Source organism: Salminus brasiliensis, chromosome 7 (genome assembly GCF_030463535.1).
Source record: "Salminus brasiliensis chromosome 7, fSalBra1.hap2, whole genome shotgun sequence".
Lineage (NCBI taxonomy): Eukaryota > Metazoa > Chordata > Actinopteri > Characiformes > Bryconidae > Salminus > Salminus brasiliensis.
In genome coordinates this window covers 28,334,742-28,354,227 of record NC_132884.1, presented here as the reverse complement: position 1 = coordinate 28,354,227, position 19,486 = coordinate 28,334,742, and the positions used below count along the sequence as shown (strand labels likewise).

At 41.5% G+C, this 19,486-nt stretch overlaps 2 protein-coding genes across 4 annotated transcripts; one reads left to right on the top strand and one right to left on the bottom strand.

Annotated features, from left to right (window-relative positions):
• The first annotated feature begins 784 nt into the window (after nucleotides 1–784).
• cnga3a (cyclic nucleotide gated channel subunit alpha 3a) lies at nucleotides 785–8,589 on the top strand. Of its 2 annotated transcripts, XM_072684429.1 has the most exons (9): nucleotides 785–991; nucleotides 2,323–2,474; nucleotides 3,297–3,416; nucleotides 4,203–4,379; nucleotides 4,933–4,992; nucleotides 5,335–5,544; nucleotides 5,764–5,865; nucleotides 5,956–6,062; nucleotides 6,203–8,589. In XM_072684429.1, the coding sequence occupies exons 2-9, from the start codon at nucleotides 2,374–2,376 to the stop codon at nucleotides 7,603–7,605; spliced, it is 2,280 nt and encodes a 759-aa protein (XP_072540530.1). In that variant the 5' UTR covers nucleotides 785–991; nucleotides 2,323–2,373; the 3' UTR covers nucleotides 7,606–8,589. The 2 variants fall into 2 exon arrangements, with proteins under 2 accessions (XP_072540530.1, XP_072540529.1); XM_072684428.1 differs by lacking the exons at nucleotides 4,933–4,992; nucleotides 5,335–5,544.
• Nucleotides 8,590–11,700: 3,111 nt separating this feature from the next.
• Nucleotides 11,701–19,282, bottom strand: ube3a (ubiquitin protein ligase E3A). 2 transcript variants are annotated; one of them, XM_072684421.1, is made up of 11 exons: nucleotides 19,087–19,282; nucleotides 18,046–18,128; nucleotides 17,020–17,333; nucleotides 15,618–16,867; nucleotides 15,338–15,482; nucleotides 14,426–14,631; nucleotides 14,013–14,177; nucleotides 13,767–13,922; nucleotides 13,605–13,678; nucleotides 13,244–13,387; nucleotides 11,701–13,134 (listed from the first exon to the last, which is right to left on the bottom strand). In XM_072684421.1, coding segments are annotated over exons 2-11 (2,577 nt in total). In that variant the 5' UTR covers nucleotides 18,048–18,128; nucleotides 19,087–19,282; the 3' UTR covers nucleotides 11,701–13,013. The 2 variants fall into 2 exon arrangements, with proteins under 2 accessions (XP_072540522.1, XP_072540523.1); XM_072684422.1 differs by having other exon boundaries at nucleotides 18,046–18,095.
• Nucleotides 19,283–19,486: the final 204 nt, after the last annotated feature.

The following is a 19,486-nucleotide window of genomic DNA, read 5'->3' as shown; positions in this document are numbered from 1 at the left end:
TAAAATCATACTACCAATACAATATTTTAATATATTACACAATAAAGCTACTTTAAAGTCAGTGTCAAACATCTGACCACCATCAACTGCTGTGCAGGAAAGTGAAATATGTCTTATATGCTTTATTCTGTAGGATTTGTGCCATATGATCCTCAGCAGCCACATGTTGGCTACTTCTATCTTTAGGTCATCAAGGCACGATCACAGCAACTGCTCTTAGAGGCACCTGATCTGATCTGGGAAGAAAACCCTATTTGTGCTGAAATATCAAAAATGAACAACATTTAAACCCAGTGTGAAACAGGTATAGGGAAAAGTTGCCTCTTCAAAAACGATTTTTTTCTTTTTCTTTCTCTTATTTGGTGGCAAATATGAATTTGCAGCATGAGCACTGTTTTGCTGGAAGTGGTGCAGTAATGCCGTGGTTTAATTTAGTAAGAACGAGGCGCGAGCTAACGAGGTAAGTACCGCATATTAATAATACAGTTTAATATTAATGAGATGGCTTATTTTTCCCCCACCCGTATTCCGACTAGTCGTCCTGCCCCAGAATTGGCTAATAATTTGACTGACGGCTTGTTGGCACATCTACTAGCCAATCCAGTTACGGAAGGGCGGAGCTTGTGAGAATACGGGTGGAGAAAACCAACACGCGTGACAATTGCTATTGGCTCCGCCCCCTCCAGCGCACATTACCGTTCAGTCTGTGAGAAGTCTGCCTCAGGAGTAGTGGATGCAGTAATATCTGAAACTGTGATGCGATGACGGATTAATATGACCTCGTTTTACAAAGAAGAAAGTGGATTATGGCTCAAAAAACGAAAAGTGGAATTTGGTTCTCAAGAATGGGATTTTACCGTGTCACGTTGAGAGTAACTTGAGGATTAAGAGGTGTTCTCACTCGGTCTGTCTGACAGGGGCAGGGAGAAGAAGTCACCACAGTTTGACCTGTTGATGAAGTAACTTTTGTTGTCTCATTTAAGCCTTGCTGGTGAGTTTGAATGAAATTGTGATGAGAATCTTGGGGAAAAATCTGAAAATATGTACACTGACCTGTTTGTGTGTGTGTGTGTGTGTGTGTGTGTGTGTTTGAAAATTTGGTAATTGCTGTTATTACATTGAGAACTGTTATTACATTGTTATTACATTGAGCAACAGATTGTCTATATAGAGCTTAGTTTCTACTTGTATGCCTCATATAATATCCACATTGGAGGAATATCATGACATAATCAAAATACATACATATGTATATGTATATGTATATGTATATATATATATATATATATATATGTGTGTGTGTGTGTGTGTGTGTGTGTGTGTGTGTACACCAAAGAGCGAAAGAGAGAGAGGGGATTTTTTAGAGTGTGATTGAGTGGCTAGATCCACTTTCTCCTTGTCCTCCTGAACAGATTTGGGACCATGAGGGAAAATAGGTTTTAAACCTTGCCAGCATTTTTTAGTATTTCTTCATCCTCTCTAAACCACATTATTAGACACTGTGGATTCTTAGTTCCTTCTCAACAACTCGCAAAACGAAACATAAAAAAACCCTAAATATCATCTTAGTCAAAGTAACTGTAAGGAGAAAAGTGATGTTCCAAAATCAAGATGAGGCGCATTCAGAGTTTGGTACGTTAAAAAACTTTGTAGTAGGCTTGCAGGCTGAGGCCCTGTGGCTGGATTCTGGTAAATCTGTGGTGTGATCTTTCAGTGGGATGGGTGACTGATCCTGTTTAGTGTTTAGGCTGTCCGACTAAGCAGGCTGTATTTTTAGTCGCTGAGCTCAGATGGCAGTATTGTCAGCGTGAAAATTGGTTTGCAGAAGATCACATCAACAGCACATCTCTCCAATCTCTTTAGGCCACAGTGCTACAATCATGTGTACAGCTCTTCAGTTTGAAGGGTCTCTGTCAGCCCAGGAATACTAAAATGATTGCCTTATTTGCAGCAGTGGACATTATTTTATACCACACAGTGATCAGATCAGAGACCTTCTGCCTTACTTCTGTTTAAATACACAGTTTATGATTAAACTACTAGTAATAATTTACAATTACTAGAATTACAATCAGTGTTAAGATCAGTTGCACTTTTTGGTGAATCAGCAATGATTAGTTGGCAACCTTCCTGATGATAATGCATATTTAGATTTTCTTATGTTGCTTTTTTTTTCAAGCCTTTAATATTAATACTAGAATCAATAGCGATTGCCCAAGTAAAAATAAGCCCAAAAGGATAAATTTGGTTCCCCAAGTTCCCCCATTGTGCTGCAGAAACATCCAGCCCAAATGATTTGAAAGCTACAATGTTTGTGTGCAGTGTTCTAGCAGGAGCTGCATGTCCTGGTAGGAGTGAGCGTGAACTGTGAGAATGGCGAAAATCTGCACTGGAGAGTCGTACCCATCCCGTCACAGGCTATCAGTCCGAGCCTCGGACGATGAAGGGGACCAAACTGATAATGGTGCCAGCAGGTTTGTCCTTACAGGCCAGAGCTTCACTGTTTACTCACTGTTTTGTCTTGGATTTTTCACATATCCAGCATGTATGAGACATTTTTTAAATATATAAATAGACTAAAGCCTGGATAACATATATTTAGCCCGTTTGTTTCAGTTCAGACTTTGTCACAATTATATGACACATTAAACAAGTTATCGTCTTCAGAATACATTTTGTTATATATCTATAATCATGATTTGGCCTATACTGTGATGATACCGTAGAAGACTGCAATATGCAAATGAGCCATCTGATCAATCACTGTGTTTTTTTTGGTGTGCTGTGTCCTGTGAGAATGTTGACTAGCCATGGTCTAGTCCAGTTGAGTGTTTCTGCAGGTATTTTGATGATTGGGGGTATTCATGAAATCCAACCAAAGGAATTTGTTTTGATCAAAATTACGCTGTGCAATCTGTTAACTAAGCGACATTATGATTTAAGTGTATTTTTAAATTACTTACAAGTAAGATATGCTACAATTGTAATGTCTTGTAATATAATGTGTGTGTTATGTAGTATAATGTAGTAATATATTGCAGTACATGTATTCTACCATACTGTGCAGCCTTAATCTTAACAAATGGACTATTTTGGAAACAAGCAGGCAAAGACTCTTAATGGAGACATTTCTGTGTCTGTATGAACGTGACAAGTCATTTTTCTGTTTTCTTGCATCAATTCTTGCTGCACAGAAAGGACCATGTAACGTTTCATCTGGGACGTCTGACCACATAAAGTGTGACATAAAGTCTGAAATGTCTATCGTTAACTCTCTCCCTCACGGTATTCCTCAGGACACACTCTATATGCGACGACACTGCCTCCGACATGCAGGGGGTCAATTCCACAGCAACAAGTCAGCAGCTACAGGAGTCTCGAAGAAGCTCGTTTACAGGTGCCGGGGCCATGGCCAGGTAACACCCAGACCTGTCTAGTCAGTCACTACCACCTCCCCTTACCATCTAGATATCACTTACTTCATCTGCTCCCTTTTTCCTCCAGACCTCACCATCCGCAACGGTGCTGATTCCCAATCCTGGGCTTGGAGTATCCCTGCTGAGGCAGGCCTAGTTTGACTCATTAGTTAATTAGCAAGCTGTATATAAGCTGAATCAGCTGTGCTAGAGCAGAGAAGACAACAAACTGTCCAGCGCAGGGATACTCCAGAACCAGGTTTAGGAAACACTGCACACTTTCAAATAAAGTTGCTTCAAATGGTGGCAAAGAAGAACTACTTTTGGTTCCATAAAGAACCATGTTTGTAAGAGAGATGCCTGTGTACTTTTACATTAAAAAAGGACCTTTAGATCAAGTGAAAGTTCACACTTCACACTCACACATCTCTTTTACAGAAATGGTTCTTCTATGGCAACTCTCAGTTGAATAATCTGTTGAAGCATCTTTATTTTTTACAGAACTCATTATAGAGTACGCCAATTGGGTCAAATGCACAGCACATGCAGATGCTTTAGAATGGTAAATGCTTAATTTTAATGCACATAAATACTATGTAACACTCTTGAATATAGTATAAAGCTTGAATATATATATATATATATATATATATATATATACACACACACAGTCTTTAACATCATTGTGTATGTTTAAAGCATGCATTTGACCCAAGAGGCAGATAAATCTACATACTGTTCAGAGAGTATACAAGTGTTAGTATCTTACTTCTATTGGTATCCCAGGCTCTCGCATTTCCTGTTTATGCTGCGGAACTGGGCATCACATAGGCTGCAGCGTGAAGCCGAGCGGCCCGACTCCTTCCTGGAGCGATTCCGTGGGCCTGAGCTCAAAGATATTTCCAGCCGTGGCAGCTATGCCCACTCCTCCATAGGGCACCCTGACAGGCCTCATAAGAGGAAGTAAGTCCAATGTCCACAGCATGGGTGTCCGACTCCAGTCCTCGTCAGCACTGCAGTGTGTGGCATTCTACCTCATTTAACACATTAGATTTCAACTCATTAGCAGTTAATTCAGAGTGTACAGGGCTGCATGGCTATGATTCTCCAGGAACCAAGGTTCACACTTTATCTACAGCATAAATAAAAACAATAAAAGTGATGACACCGGTGTGAAGCGTGAAGCCAGAAGGGGAAAGTGGAGAACCTGCACCTTTACAGGGCAATGACTTGTTCATGACTATCAACACTGACTTATCCAAGCCAAGCTTGATGAGGCAGGGTGAATGAAGATGGGATGAGAATGATGATCTGTGACCAGAGAGACAGTATGTAGATTTCCACATAGTTACCCTGTGACTGGTAGAACATTGCTCTCATTGTTGTAAAAGAGCAATGATGGTTTAGATTTCTAAACAGTAGAATGAAAAGTTAGTCAGTTCTAACAGTAATTTCAGTAGTTTTCATTAATGCTGATAACGCAGAACCTGAATGCTTTTTTTTTTGCCTCTTTAAGAAATAGCAGTCATTGTCCTCTAGCAATGTACAATATGAACAACTGCAACAACACAGATGAGTAAGTATTTAGTAGTTAGTGTAGAGCTAAACCCTGATAAACACCATGCCAACTTTTAGACATCAGTGTCTTTAAGAATTAGTAACAGCTATGTGTGTAGATTCAATACTGCACCAATGCATAAAAGTAGCAATACAGCAGTGCTGATTTAACAGCACATATAGAAAGGTTTATTATACTGTAGATATGTGGGTTTTAGTGTACTTACCTATGAACGTTTAGTAGAATTAATGCTGCCACCTATAGACCAGTAGATCACAGTACACCCCTTAAGACTAGTAGCTCCCTGTAGAAAACACCACAACCAGCTAAATGTTACAAAAACTAAACTGTTGCCTTTAGCAAAAAAGAGGACAAAAAGAAAGATGAGAAAAAAGAGGAAGAGAAAAAAGATGGAGACAAGAAGGATGAGAAGAAGGATGAAAATAAAGATGAGAAAAAAGATGAAAAGAAGGACGATAAGAAAGATGATAAAAAGGACGAAAAGAAAGATGATAAGAAGGACGATAAGAAAGATGATAAGAAGGACGATAAAAAGAAAGAAGAGCCTCCGTAAGTATGTTACGGATAAAAATATGATATTGATCAGCTCAAATAACTTCTTTAGCCAGAAGAAAGTACTCATGAGTTGTCGTTGTCCATTCTGGACAATTTAAATTGGTTGCAATGCCTGTTTTCCATCATGTAAAATGTGTTATTATTATTATTAAGCTGTGGTATTATTCATCCTCTCTAAGAAACTGGGTAGATATTTAAACTCTGTTTTTTCAGGAAAGAAGTGTGGATCATGGACCCAGCCACAGACGCATATTATCACTGGCTTACAATAATAGCAGCGCCAGTATTTTACAACCTGATGATGATCGTAACAAGGTCTGCTTATGAACATGGTTTGGTTTGGAATGAAGCTTGAGGTAGGTTGAGATGCCTTATGTCATTGTGGTGTTGTTTATATTCGTATAGGGCCTGTTTCAATGAGCTACAGAACACATACACAATCCTGTGGATCATTCTGGACTACACCTCAGATGTTATTTACTATACAGACACGTTTGTAAGATCAAGAACAGGTAAATATACATTTTTTCTTTTTAATACCAATTGTAAATTGTTTGTTGCATACAGATGCCATTTTGAATGGAAAATAAATAGACGTAGCCAAAGAACTTATTAAACAATGTTTTTAAGAGTTTTCTCTTGTTCTTTTTAGGGTTCCTGGAGCAAGGCCTTCTGGTCAAAGATGGCAAGAAGTTAATGGGCCACTATAGGGCAACATCACAGTTCAAATATGACATATTGTCAATGATTCCAACTGATATTTTCATGCTAAAGGTGGGATACAACAATCCAGAACTGAGGTTCAATCGTCTTTTTAAAATGTCACGTCTCTTTGAGTACTTTGACCGCACAGAGACCAGAACAAACTATCCCAACATCTTTCGTATCAGCAACCTTGTACTTTACATCTTAATCATTATCCACTGGAACGCCTGCATCTTCTTTGCGATTTCCAAAACAATCGGCTTCGGCACAGACACTTGGGTGTACCCCAACATTAGCCATCCCGAATATGGACGCCTAGCTAGAAAATACATCTACTGTTTGTACTGGTCCACTCTCACACTCACTACTATTGGAGAAACTCCTCCTCCTGTCAAAGATATTGAGTATCTGTTTGTCGTTGCTGACTTCCTTATTGGAGTGCTTATTTTTGCTACCATTGTCGGTAACGTCGGTGCCATGATCTCCAACATGAACGCCTCCCGTGCGGAGTTCCAAGCCAAGATTGACTCCATCAAGCAGTACATGCAGTTCCGTAAAGTCTCCAAAGACCTTGAGGCCAGGGTAATCAAGTGGTTCGACTACCTCTGGACGGAAAAAAAGACATGCGACGAGAAGGAGGTATTGAAGAATCTTCCGGACAAGCTTAAGGCTGAGATTGCTATCAATGTCCATCTGGATACGCTAAAGAAGGTCCGGATCTTTCAGGATTGCGAAGCAGGACTGCTCATCGAGCTGGTGCTCAAACTGCAACCTCAGGTTTTCAGCCCAGGAGACTACATCTGTAAGAAGGGCGACATCGGAAGAGAGATGTACATCATTAAGGAAGGAAAGCTGGCTGTGGTGGCTGATGATGGCGTCACTCAGTTTGTGGTTCTGAGTGATGGGGCTTACTTTGGAGAAATCAGTATCCTCGGTATCAAAGGCAGTAAAGCTGGGAACAGGCGGACGGCCAACATCCGGAGTGTGGGCTATTCCGACCTTTTCGCCCTCTCCAAAGATGACCTAATGGAAGCGCTTACGGAGTACCCTGAGGCCAAAAAGGCCCTGGAGGAGAAAGGTAAAGCCATCTTGATGAAGGACAACTTGATCGACGAAGCAGTGGCCAACGCAGGGGCAGATCCCAAAGACCTGGAGGAAAAGATTCAGCGGCTGGAGAGCAACCTTGATGTCATGACCACCAAGTTTGGCAGACTCATGGCAGAATACACGTCCTACCAGTCCAAGATCAAGCAAAGGCTCACTAACATGGAGAACAGAGTGAAAACACTGCGGACAGAAGATCTGTCTGAAGTTGTTGAAGACAAAAAGGAAGAAGAGAAGAAAAAATAGATCCAATCTGCACAAAACGTGAATAGATACAACATAGACAATGGGGTCAAGGGTTTTTTTTATTTGTACATATTTTCAAATATAGGCAGCACACTACTTTTAACTGTTTATACACTTTGTTTATAAGTTTTGAATACGTGAGCTTCTGTTACCGTTACTTTTGAGGTTAATGTATTTTAAGTTGAAAAACGTTCACACTTAAACCCCAATTCAAAGTAAGCCCCAGTATGTGTGCATACTGTACATCCTCACTGTAAACAAACATTTATAATATACTGTATTTTTTTTGTACTTGTAAACAGACTGTGCGACAGTATGCAGCATGATCTTATTTGTCCACTTACTTGTTCTACAGGGGGACAATTCAGGGTGCTTTTCAGATTTTGAGTTTGCAGAGCTCTAAACACTGTTCCTGTTATGACAGTGTTTCACCAAAGCACTCACCAGTTTACCCTGTCTTATCTGACACAAATGTATTGATCAAGACATATTTTATGTTAGTGGACTTGTTTTTGCTGTTAATTAATCGATGATGTTTCAGTATGACAGTGTTACCCTCAAAGCACGCTCTGTCAGCCAGCCTAGAAATCCCCAAATTCCCAAATCTATGCTTATAATCATTATTTTTAAAAGATGCAATGTCCTTAGGGTCATTGAGGATGTTTAGCATCTTAATCGAAAAACATATTCGTTAATAAATTATAAAATAGCCTCTCTGTCTGTTTTTTACAATATACTATATTCTTCACAATATTTCGTCATGTAGACACAATATTATCATATTGCCAAGCTCTAATTTCCACTAATATAAACACATTAATCAGAAAGCTTTCAGATACACTATATGGACAAAAGTATTGGGACACTTTAATAATTTTTTCCGAAATCAACGGTATTAAAAAAAAAAAGTGTTGATCCCTTTTGTTGAAGTAACGGTCTCTAATGTCCAGGGGAGGCTTTTTACTACATGTTTGAGTATTACTGTGAGGATCTGATAGCATTCAGCAATAAGAGTGTTAGTTGGGTCACTTTCCCAGCTCATTCCAAAATGTATTGGATAGAGCACCAGAATTCCACAGTTCCACTGCTCTACATCTTAATACCCCACAGCTCAATACCTCTCTAGCCTGTTCCTAGCATTAGGGATGGTGCCAATAGGTTCACGCTTATCTGCTCCAGAAAGTTGTACAGGTAATACTTTTACAGGGACTACACAAACTGTGTGTGCCTGTCCATGTCAGCAACGGGTGCAACCTAAAGTACCTGAATGCATTCACTAAAAGGGGTGTCCACAAACATTTTTGACATATAGTGTAAGTACTTTAAAACAATTACATACTTGTAAATGCACTTTCAATGACATATTTGATCAGGCAACATTAATAATTCCGGCTATTTTTATTTCTTTACGCAGTTTGTCCATAACCTGCACAATAGCTGTGCAACTATGACTGATTATAGTTCGGTGTGGTAGGAGAGAGAAATGGGGCAATATCTTTAGATGGTTAAATCTTTATAAATTAAATTCATCAAATAGGGAAACCAAATAAACCAGTTTGATCAGCTGTAGTTCAAAAGATATCCAAATGTAAAATCATTTTACCCATTGAATATTTTAAATTATTAAAAAAAGTTTTCTGTTTGCATTTTGTGATTGTTGCTGTCAAATAAATAAATAAATAAAAATAACTCCTCAACTTGCAGTTAAAGTAAATGTAAGATTTTATTCCAAGTAATTTGGGAGCTTTTCTATTTCTCAGGTCATCATATAATGCTCACACAATGTACAAAACAAGTCCTTGTTTTGATGTAGTTTCTGAAGCAAGCTACTGGATTGGTTATTCATTGTATGCTACTATTCCCAACAGCCATCACAGTGCTGAGAACAGCAAGAGTAGCAATGCAGTAGAATAAAGTGTTTGTACAAAGGTCATATTAATTGAAGAATTCCCATTTCACTGCAGGAACCAGGGCTCATCTGACAGAAGGGTTGGAGATAGTGAAGTTGATAAGATCATAAAGTCTTGTCAGTCAGTACGCACTGTGAGAGCAGTGTGCTGGTCTGTCTATTTGAGCAGCTTTTCAAAAGCACAAATAAAAGCCTCTGCAAAGTCCATTCCATAGTTTTTGTTTCTACTTTAGGATGCTGTTGCAATTCAGGCCAATCACATGTGTATTATCCCCTCCAAATCAGTTTAGAAACTTCAGGCATATTAATTTTATTCAAACAAGAGTAAATGCAGAGAATTGAATGACCACTGGCTTTGAGCATTAATTTAAGGTCATACTTAATGTTGCCAGATTTCTTGGACAACGTTGGCCAAGAGTATCTTTACCACATGTAAGGCTCTTACTACTAGGAACAGGCTATTCAAAGGCACTAAGCCACATCTCAGGTGGTGCGCAGTATGGCTAGGGATTGACATAAGCCTTATTCCTACAAGTTCATCAGGAGTCTGGATCAAAGGTTAGAGGTTAGGGAACAGAACAAAAATGTAAGGGCTAGGTCCAACTGCAGCTGCGTCTCTGGTTTGGCAGGTAAGTACATGAAACATTAACATACTAACTCACAGGACATGATAAGGCATTGCTATGGCAACATTTTAATAACTGTGCCAAATATGAATAGATCTTTCTGTTCTGTTTCACATTGCATTGTGAGATGAACATCATAACCACACTCCGACTGGTACATATTGGAGTATGTATCATGAATGTGAGTATACTCAACTTTGACACGTTTATCTGTTTGACATAGCCAAAAACTAGTTGCTATTAGTAATTAGTTAGCAATTGGGACAGACCCTATGTCTCAGGCTAGAAGTACAACTGCCTTTTAACACAGTAAAAGATCCAAGACCTCTGCATGGTTTTGCACAGTGGCCAGATGTTCCAGAGCTTTCAAACTCTGAACTGGAGGATGGCCAAGCAGCAAGAGGATCAGCCTAAATGTTGTTCTGGCTTACAGCAGATGGCCCGGATGCCATACCCATCACACCAAATTGCTGCAAAACAAAATCCCACACAGGTAAGAAGCAGAGTGAACCAAGGTGAGGAAAAGGCTTTACTCGACAGTGCTAACTTGAAAGATTAACATTATACCAGTTCTTACAGGGTTTAAAACTGGTTTGAGAGCTACAGTTGTGGTCGAAAGTTTACTCATCCTCAAAAAAACAACAACAACAAAAAAAAAAAAAACGAGGGGGCTTTCAGTTCATGGCCGACCTTTGATGTGCTGGTTCGGTGCTGACCTTCTGAACCAGTTTCCTTTTAGCTCAAGGTGTTTTGGTCTTCTCGCAGACCTTTGGAAAGTGACTATACATATATATTTATGTATCTTGGAATCTGCAATTGTTTGGAAATTCCTTGGTCAAGAACCAGTAGCAAAGCTAGCAGTTGTAGTCAATCATGATCACTAACAGGAAGTATTGGCCTTCCCTTGCCAACTTCCAGCAAAACTGATTAATAATCTAAGTGGGTGTATGTTTATTTTGACCCTGCATGTGTAACGCTGATTTCAGAACCCCCTCCCCTTCAAAAAATAACCCAGAGCACCATTCTTATTTATTTCAGATGTATGTTCTAACTCATGCTATTCTAGAAAAAAAAAAAAGTTAAAAGAAAACATTGAGCCAAGTATCGCCATGAAATCCATGTCCATGATGAGTGCATGTAAACATCTGACAACTGTATAAATAAGAACTGTACTACAAATGTCTACTTGCTTGACTTTAGGTTTGTGACGGTTGTACGTGGTTATTGCTAGGGTCATTTTGTTTACATCAATCTCATGGTTCATCTACATATTTTCTTATGAGACATTCATTTCTTGGTTAGTTCCCCAACATTTGATCCAAACTGATAACATTGGCTTATTAATTGGTCAGAGTTTCTACAGCTCACCTGAATTAGACTGGGGACGGCTTCCTTCTGACATCTTATTAAATCTCTCCCATATTTTTGTATGCCACCAAACAGCTCAAAGTGAGCCGTTATCAAACTGCATCATGTTTGCACTGTGAGGTTGTTTTTCCATTTGTAATTTATTAATAAGAATAACTGGAAACAATCAATCAAATGCTCTCATTCTCAATATCAAGTTCTGTTACCCCTTTAATGTGAGCGCCATCAGCAGTGGAACCAACCACAGACACATTTATCTGAGAGAAGAAAGGAAAAAACAAACAACAACAAAAAAACAAAACAAAACAGCAAAAAGATGAGCAAAGAAAATCGCAGTGGATCCAAGGGATCACTAAAGTGGGTTTCCAGCTGTACTAGGGTAAACCTGAGGGGTGATTCTTAGCATACATGTTTGGCACGTCATGATAGTGGTACAATTTGTGCCAACATCCCCTCATTTCATTCAACAGTATAGTTATTTGGGCCAGACACTGTGCGGAGCAAAACAAAGCTACTAAAATATTAACCCAGCTGACTTCAATGGAGTACTGATAGGGGCCTTTTGTAATTAGCTTAAAAGTCTGCCACCCTGAATTAAAACAAGACTGGTAAAGAAATCTCCCTCTCCACGTCAGGGCTCTGCAAGCATCGTAAAGGAGAGGTGGTTTTCTTTCTCCATAATTCTTCTAGCCATTAGTTTTTCCTTTGTCATGAGTACACCACGAGAGCAGACAGCTAATCATGTCATCATACTGAAGTAAGACAGAGAACCAGACCCTGCGGCTAAATACAGAACACTGGCCATAAGCAAGCAGCACAACTTGCCGACATGGCATTACAAACAATGCAGTTCCTCAATAAATACAGATTCCTGGTAACAAAGGTTGGATTCAAGTTGCTCTGTACCTCGAAAAAGCATCGCTGGCGATGTGCGGACTGACTGGGGAAGACCTATGAACCATGAGCACGACATGTCAACAAGCGGTCGACAGAAAACTAACAGACATTCTGAATAGAGTTAAGTGCACTTTCACAGTTCAACCATAGTACAACAATAACTTCCTCCTCCCTTTACTCTTTTGTTGTTCTTTTTTTCCGTATTATTTCGTTAGGTTTACGTGGTGATCAGTCCTGAAGGTGTTGCAAATCTCTAACCGTTCCTCCTTTTACCGCATTAGAAATCAAAAAGTGAGCTGAATTCCAGGCAGACATGAAAGAACAGACTTTATCCCTTAAAATAAATAGTGCTATATCTCAGTGCATACAAAAAGGGAAACTTAACACTTACATTAGAGGGAGAGAGAGCCAAGAGTCCAGTGTGGTTTTATCTACTATTTAGGCACAGGCACTCGGTCACCAGAACTTTCCCATTTTAACCCATTTCACATCCTGCCTTACATTTAAACTTGATATTTATGTTTTGTTTGTCGGTGTATTAGATTTCGCCTTTGACGAACACATGAAAACTCTGAAGTTGAGTGAGTTCTTTTGCATCTCCTCTTGCCTCAGAGCATGCCGAAGCCTTTGGCATAAGTGATGGCTTTGAGGAGTCTCTCTCTAAGTTTCTCCTTGGTGGAGTATTCAGGGAGGAGCAGCACGTTGAAGCAGGTGTGAGAGGTTGGTAACCTGACGGTTAATAAAAAGAGAGGATTTAAGCAAACAAATAGCTAATTGGAGCACTTTTCAAGCATAAATAGAGGACATGAGTGACTATGCAAATCCCCCCTGCCCTTACCTGTCGGAATCGGGCCCATTTTTGGCAATGATCATCTTCAATTTGCCCAGGCCACCCACAGGCGCTCTGTCTGTGCCTGTGGTGAACTGCAAAAACAACCTCTTCTGCTCCTGTCCAAACGAGTGCACAGTCTCCCAGAAGTCCCTGAAGGTCACACCAGACCACACTGTCATTGGTGTCTAATAGCAGAGCTCAGTACATGCTTTCCAGTATTATAATCAGCCTTTTAGCATCTCTAGACTTTGAGTCTCCTCTAGAAGACAACTAAGATGTATGTAATGATCAGACTGTAATAAAAACTTGGCAGCATATCAAATGTTGTAAAACACATATTTAAAGGCATGAACAGCTTTTCACATACTTAATAATGTGACAATCCCTGCTATAACCGCCATCATATTCCGTAGTTTCTTCGAGTGCTTGAAAGTCAAGATTCTAGAGGTAAAGAACAGACACGGTTACACACAGTGTAGACGGTGTAGGTAAGATCTGTTGACTGTAACTTTGTATGTAGCTCTCTTACCCTGCTTCCACATATAAGCAGCTCAATTTCCTCAGGTCGAAACAGATACTTCAATGGAGACTCATTAGTAACCATATGGAAGCCTCTTCTGAATGCCTTGAATTGTTTCTCCACACTTTTGTTCAGCATATATTCAGCATACAAAGCTACAAACTCCTGCAGATATATACACTTGGTTATCTGAGAATACTCATGAACACATATTTCTATCAAACTACACTTCTTTTGCCTGAAAAGGTGACTGACCTTCCTGTTATCGTTGGTGACTGGGATTTTGTCTCCACTTTCCTTTAAATCGTACATGAGAGGGTTTCCAAACAAGTCTGTCTGTGATATCTGGAAGGTGATCATCATGTCTTCCTCTACATTTCCCTCATACTCCAACAGCTCCTTCAGACTCTGATAAAGAACCTGCACCCAGGCAGAAGCACAACTGATGAATATGATTAAGATTCAGAATAGAATCATTCCAATCAGTCACTGATAGATGATAGAAGTGATGTTGCTGAATGTGCTTTTATAAAATGATGGTTTAATAAAACCATATATGCGCACATGCTTAGGCTGAGGGTTAAACATCCTTTATTTAATGATGTAATATATTTAATATAAAAAAATAAATAAATAAACAAACGAATAAACAGCCAAAACAGCATTACCGGATGAGAATCTGCAAGGTCTCGGAAGGTTCCTTTCTTTCCCATCAGCTTTCTGTAAACCACCATAGGGAAGTGCACATCCAGAATACAGTTATTGTAGATAGCCAGACCCAGAACGATACCTATCAAAGTAAACTGGCCTTCATTTTCAAACGATGAGGGGTTGAACCAGAAAAGCTTTGTGCTTTCATCGTAGGTGAACATGCCTGCAGAAAACAGAGAAAGAACAGGTGTGAGGCATGGCCATAAAAGATCACAGAACATATTAGTCATCCTTTCATGGCTGAATATAGTATACACTGTACAGACATTTAGAATTACTACTACATTAACTATAGCGTAGTTGACATTTACTTCAATATCAAATTAAATTTTGAATAACACAGTCATATTACAATAACATCACAGTGTTTCCAAATTAGAGTAGGGTCTAATAAATTTTTTTTTTTTTTTTGTGTGTGCGATATAGTCACTGTTTTGCAATTCCTTCACAAAGACTACATCCCATTAAGTAGAGAATCTTATAACAGACATGTTTCTGAAAAAGGATACAGTTACTATATAAGGCATGTATTGTCTTAAATAAAATGATAAAGGATAAAGGATAAAGGTGCACGTATTCGTCACTGTACAGTGTGGACTGTACAGCGAAATGTGTCCTCCGCATTTAACCCATCTGGTAGTGAACACACTCACACACACACACGTGTTAGGGGCAGTGAGTACACACACACACCCAGAGCGGTGGGCAGCCAACTCCAGCGCCCGGGGAGCAGAGAGGGTAAAGGGCCTTGCTCAAGGGCCCAACAGTGGCAGCTTGCCGAGCCCGGGAATCGAACCCACAACCCTGTTATCGATATCCCGGCGCTCTAACCGCTGAGCCACCACTGCCCCACAATTGATCACAATTACCTATATCTGGGTTGAAGATCTCTTCTACTACCAGCTGAAAAAACTCTTTGGAAACACCGCCTTCATCCACTCCCTGCTCTCCTTCAAACTCCACATACAACTGCTTTTTCAAGTCTGCTGGATTTTCCATGGCAATCATCTCCAGCTGAAATCACACACACAAAAGTGGGTGAGCAATCACCATATTTCCATCCATGAACACATAACACAGTAATAAGTGCTTATACAATTGCTGAATGCTGAGTTTACAAAACCGAGTGTAAACGCACTGCAGACTTACCCGCACAAGAGCATCATCTATGATGTGGTCTCTGCGCACTTTGAGGCGCAGGTACGGATTTAGCTGCTGCCCTTGCACCAGGCTGTAGAGAGCAGTGATTCTGCGTTCACTGTACATGCGGATACGGTTGTCGTAGTACAGGCCCAGGTTTTTTGTCACAGCGTTAAGGATAAACGGACAGGTCATGAAGGAGAACTTGCTCTCTGTCTCCACCTTAAAGAAGGTGTAGTCCTTGTCCATTTCCAGCACATCGTTTAGTGGCTCATTGATGAACTCCTCAAAGGGGATGAGGGGCTTGCGGCAGTCTGACGTGCGAATGCCCAGTTCCGTCTCAAGCGGGTCCACGCGGGGCCCTTTCTTGTTGCGCCGCTCCTCACCAAGCAGTTCCTGCAGGGTCAACTCGCTGGACTCTGGGATGGGCTCGTCGTCCTCCTCCTCGTTGTGGTCTGTGTCTAGGTCACCGCCCAGCACGTTTGCATAGTAGACGATTTTCAAGCACTTTGTGGCCGCCACCACGCCGTCATCCTCATTGACCAAGTTGTCACTGTTGAACTCGTTGCTAATGACCGTGTAAGTGATGAGCTGTTGGAAGGTCTCCACCAGGCGCCGGATCTGGTCTGCTCCGTATTGCGACCAAAGGCGTGCTAGCTTGGCCAGAGCCGGGAGAGGTAGCTTGCTCATGGCCTTGCAGAACTGGGGCAGGGCAATCTCTAAGTACTCAGGGCTGTGCAGGTTGCTGTTCTCCATGACAATAATGAACACGTTCAAATAATTGGGGTCTGCGGCATACACGTTGTGATAGGTAAGGTCGCATTCCACATTGGGCGACAGATACACCAATGCATTCAGGAATGCCGCCTCAATCTTCTCGTTGGACAACAGTCTGTCGTAAACTCTTCTTACCGCGTCAATGTCCACAGACACTTCAACCGGGCCCAGCTTTTGCACATTGTTACCGTCATGAGAGGCCCCTTCTCCACTGGAAGCGGCAGCAGCATCAGGGTCCACCTCCATGGCACTGGCCGAACCAGAGGCGTTCTCTTTCTCGTCTTCATCCTTGTCTTCGTCCTTGGCCTGCAGTGACTTCAGCTCCTCCTTGGTGTGCTGTTTAGCTTTACGGAAGCTCTGCACTAGGCTTTCAGCACTAGAGAAGACTCTCCCGATGACACGGATTAGAGGAGAGTAGTCTTCTGTTTCACCACAGACAGCCAAAATTTCATATACCTTCTCCTCCGTCAAATAATTCAAATCTAAGGGAAAAAAACAAAAAACAAAGTCAGAGGCAAAAGTATGGAGATCTTTTTTTCCCCTACATGTTAGCGATTCATTTTCAGTTTAGCTTTAAGAAGGAAGTATTAACTACACCCATAAGGGAAAAAAAGGAACAAAATGCTGTGCATACCTCTAAAGTCTTCCCTGGTGGGAGGCAGATCCTTGTGGTTCATCTTCCCGTTGCTGCAAGCAGAAAAGTTGTGGGCTCCTTTGGCACTGTTCTCCGGGAAAGCCGAGCTGGCACCTTTCTTGGAGGGGTGAGGATCACACAGTTTGGCGTTATTCTTATACAGCTCCAGGGCCTTGATGGCCGCTGCATTGTTATCCATGCGCCGGAAACCCGGAGAGGAGCCACAAGCCTCGTTCGTGCAGGCCTCATTTCCACAGCCCTCAGTTAACTGGTGGTAGTAACGCTCAATTAGATGCTTTGCAGCCGCTCGCTTCCTGCATCAGACATTCAAACAGGGTAGCAGGGGATTAGTAGGGTTCATTCACAAAACTATGTGTAACGTCAAAGTAGTGCACATTTCACAGTCAAAACTACAGAGAGCCAATGCAGTTCAGCCCCTTCAGTTCCACAACTGCAATGTAAAGTATTAAAACATTTGAACAGCAAACACCCTGCAAATGATGGCCCAGTCCAAGCCCATAATTTTGTCAGCTGCAGAAGCTCTAAACAAAGATGATCGGACAAACAAACAAACAAAAAAAGTCATGAATGACTATCATCAATTTTCACCATAATGATCATAATGATACCCAAGACAAGAGCAATTGCAATAATAGAGATAGTCCACGAAGAGGACATAACTCTAATAGGCTCTTAAGATGCAAATACTCATGCAGAATGACTTTCATGCTATATTCTCAACTATGTTTCCAAACGGAAAGATGCCAAATCTGGATTGTGCATTAAATTGTAATTCGGGCTGCATGCTGATCATGACACTGGAGTGTCACCTATACAGACTGAGAACATCCATCACAAGGATGTAGGACATAAAACACCATCTTACTGGCTCACAATACTATATGCTGTTCCACAAGCATCTGTATAAAAGGTGCGATACTTGCAATGGATGATGTGATGGAGAGATTGCAATGCTGGCGTTGAACATGTGCTATTTTAAACACTGGATAAGTAAAACATACTTACATTAGACTTGCTTAAAGTTTCCAACGCTGGACTCTTCTATGCTCTGAACTCTAAAGAGAACAAAACGTGGTCAGGAAACAATCCTGCAGATGATGAGAGGATGGGTTAGCTCTGGACTACACAGCACAGCCTCTCTATTCTTAAGTTGCACTCTCAGTGCAATCTTACAACAACAGGTCAATTACAGTAGATGGGAAACAGCAGCAAATAACAGGAGAAGAATGAGAACTAAGCTGGTCTGTTCATACAGACTGTGTTTTACGTCGCTTTGGACGATCATGGTCGTGTTTGTTTGCAGCTTGAACTATGGAAGCTAAGTGGAGCTGACAGGTGCTGTTCAGAGGGGAGTGCACTAATAAAGCCCGCCTGCAGGAAACGGGCAGACACTAAAACACGACAGTATTGAACGGTCAGGGTGTGTGATGGTTAAATCAGAGTGGTGGTAAAGCGTAACTGGTGGTCCGTGTTGGCCAGGCCGCCGGGGGGCCGGGGGGTATGACTGTGCACAAACACGGTACGAGCTGTCGGCTAACTTCCACCGTCAACAGCGGTGGTCTTTTCGGGGGGCCGCTGCAGAGCAGCAATTATAAATATCCAGTCATTATCTAGCTAAACACTGGCCAAAAACAAGCGGATGAACAGACTCGGCGCACAGATCCAGCGTCCAGCAGCAGTCCGTAACCTTGCTGATGCTGCAACTGTCACCGGGAACCGCTCCACTAGCGCCGAGCTAACCAACTCAGCTACTCCGCTAGCTAGCTAACTAGCCTATTAGCAAGATGCTTTCCTACGCGCTGGTCAGTTTGTATTTCGCCATATCCGTGCAAGACTTATTTTTCCCATCTTATGCCCATAATATTTAACGAAGCCGCGATAAAACGAACCCTCCCCAGGTCCCGCTCGGCTCCTCAGGCCGCAGAAACCGCGCTCTCTCCCGCAGCGCCGGAGCGCGAGAGCGGGGGAGCCGAGCAGCCGAAAGCACGCCCCGCTGCCGCGCTTCTGCGCATAAAACACAACACGGCTGACATGCCGACAGCTTACTTCTGAAAATGCTCTGTCGCGGGTGAGTAAATCCTGCCACTCAACATCACAGTCGCTCCAGTTTTGCTTGGGTTCAGCTCCAGCCCCTCAACCAAACATTCTCGGCCATCTTGATAGCTGAGGCAAACACCGTCCGTATCCCAGGATGCACCGTGGAACCTTAACAAACCATAGATGTTCTCCGATCGGCCACAGCGGCGGAAATAAACAAAGATAACACATCTGCGTTGTGTTTCGCCTTAACCCGCTTAAAATGCGGTATGCTGCCGGGCATCTGAAAGTGCTTAGCCATTAACATAAGTGTTGAACGTAGCTGTTCGTTTTTAAGTGCCTTTTATTGTCTTTTCACACTTTCCCCCCTCTTGGCTGCTGGGCTCTTGTAATAACAACATGTAGCAGC

Excerpts from the sequence above, each read along its gene's own strand:
- cnga3a (XM_072684429.1), top strand. The coding sequence starts at position 2,374 with ATGGCGAAAATCTGCACTGGAGAGTCGTACCCATCCCGTCACAGGCTA. Across the intron at positions 2,475-3,296 it reads ACTGATAATGGTGCCAGCAG|GACACACTCTATATGCGACG; the intron begins GTTTGTCCTTAC and ends GGTATTCCTCAG. Across the intron at positions 4,993-5,334 it reads AACTGCAACAACACAGATGA|CAAAAAAGAGGACAAAAAGA; the intron begins GTAAGTATTTAG and ends TGTTGCCTTTAG.
- ube3a (XM_072684421.1), bottom strand. Across the intron at positions 16,868-17,019 it reads CACCAGGGAAGACTTTAGAG|ATTTGAATTATTTGACGGAG; the intron begins GTATGCACAGCA and ends TTTTTCCCTTAG. Across the intron at positions 13,923-14,012 it reads TCACCAACGATAACAGGAAG|GAGTTTGTAGCTTTGTATGC; the intron begins GTCAGTCACCTT and ends ATATATCTGCAG.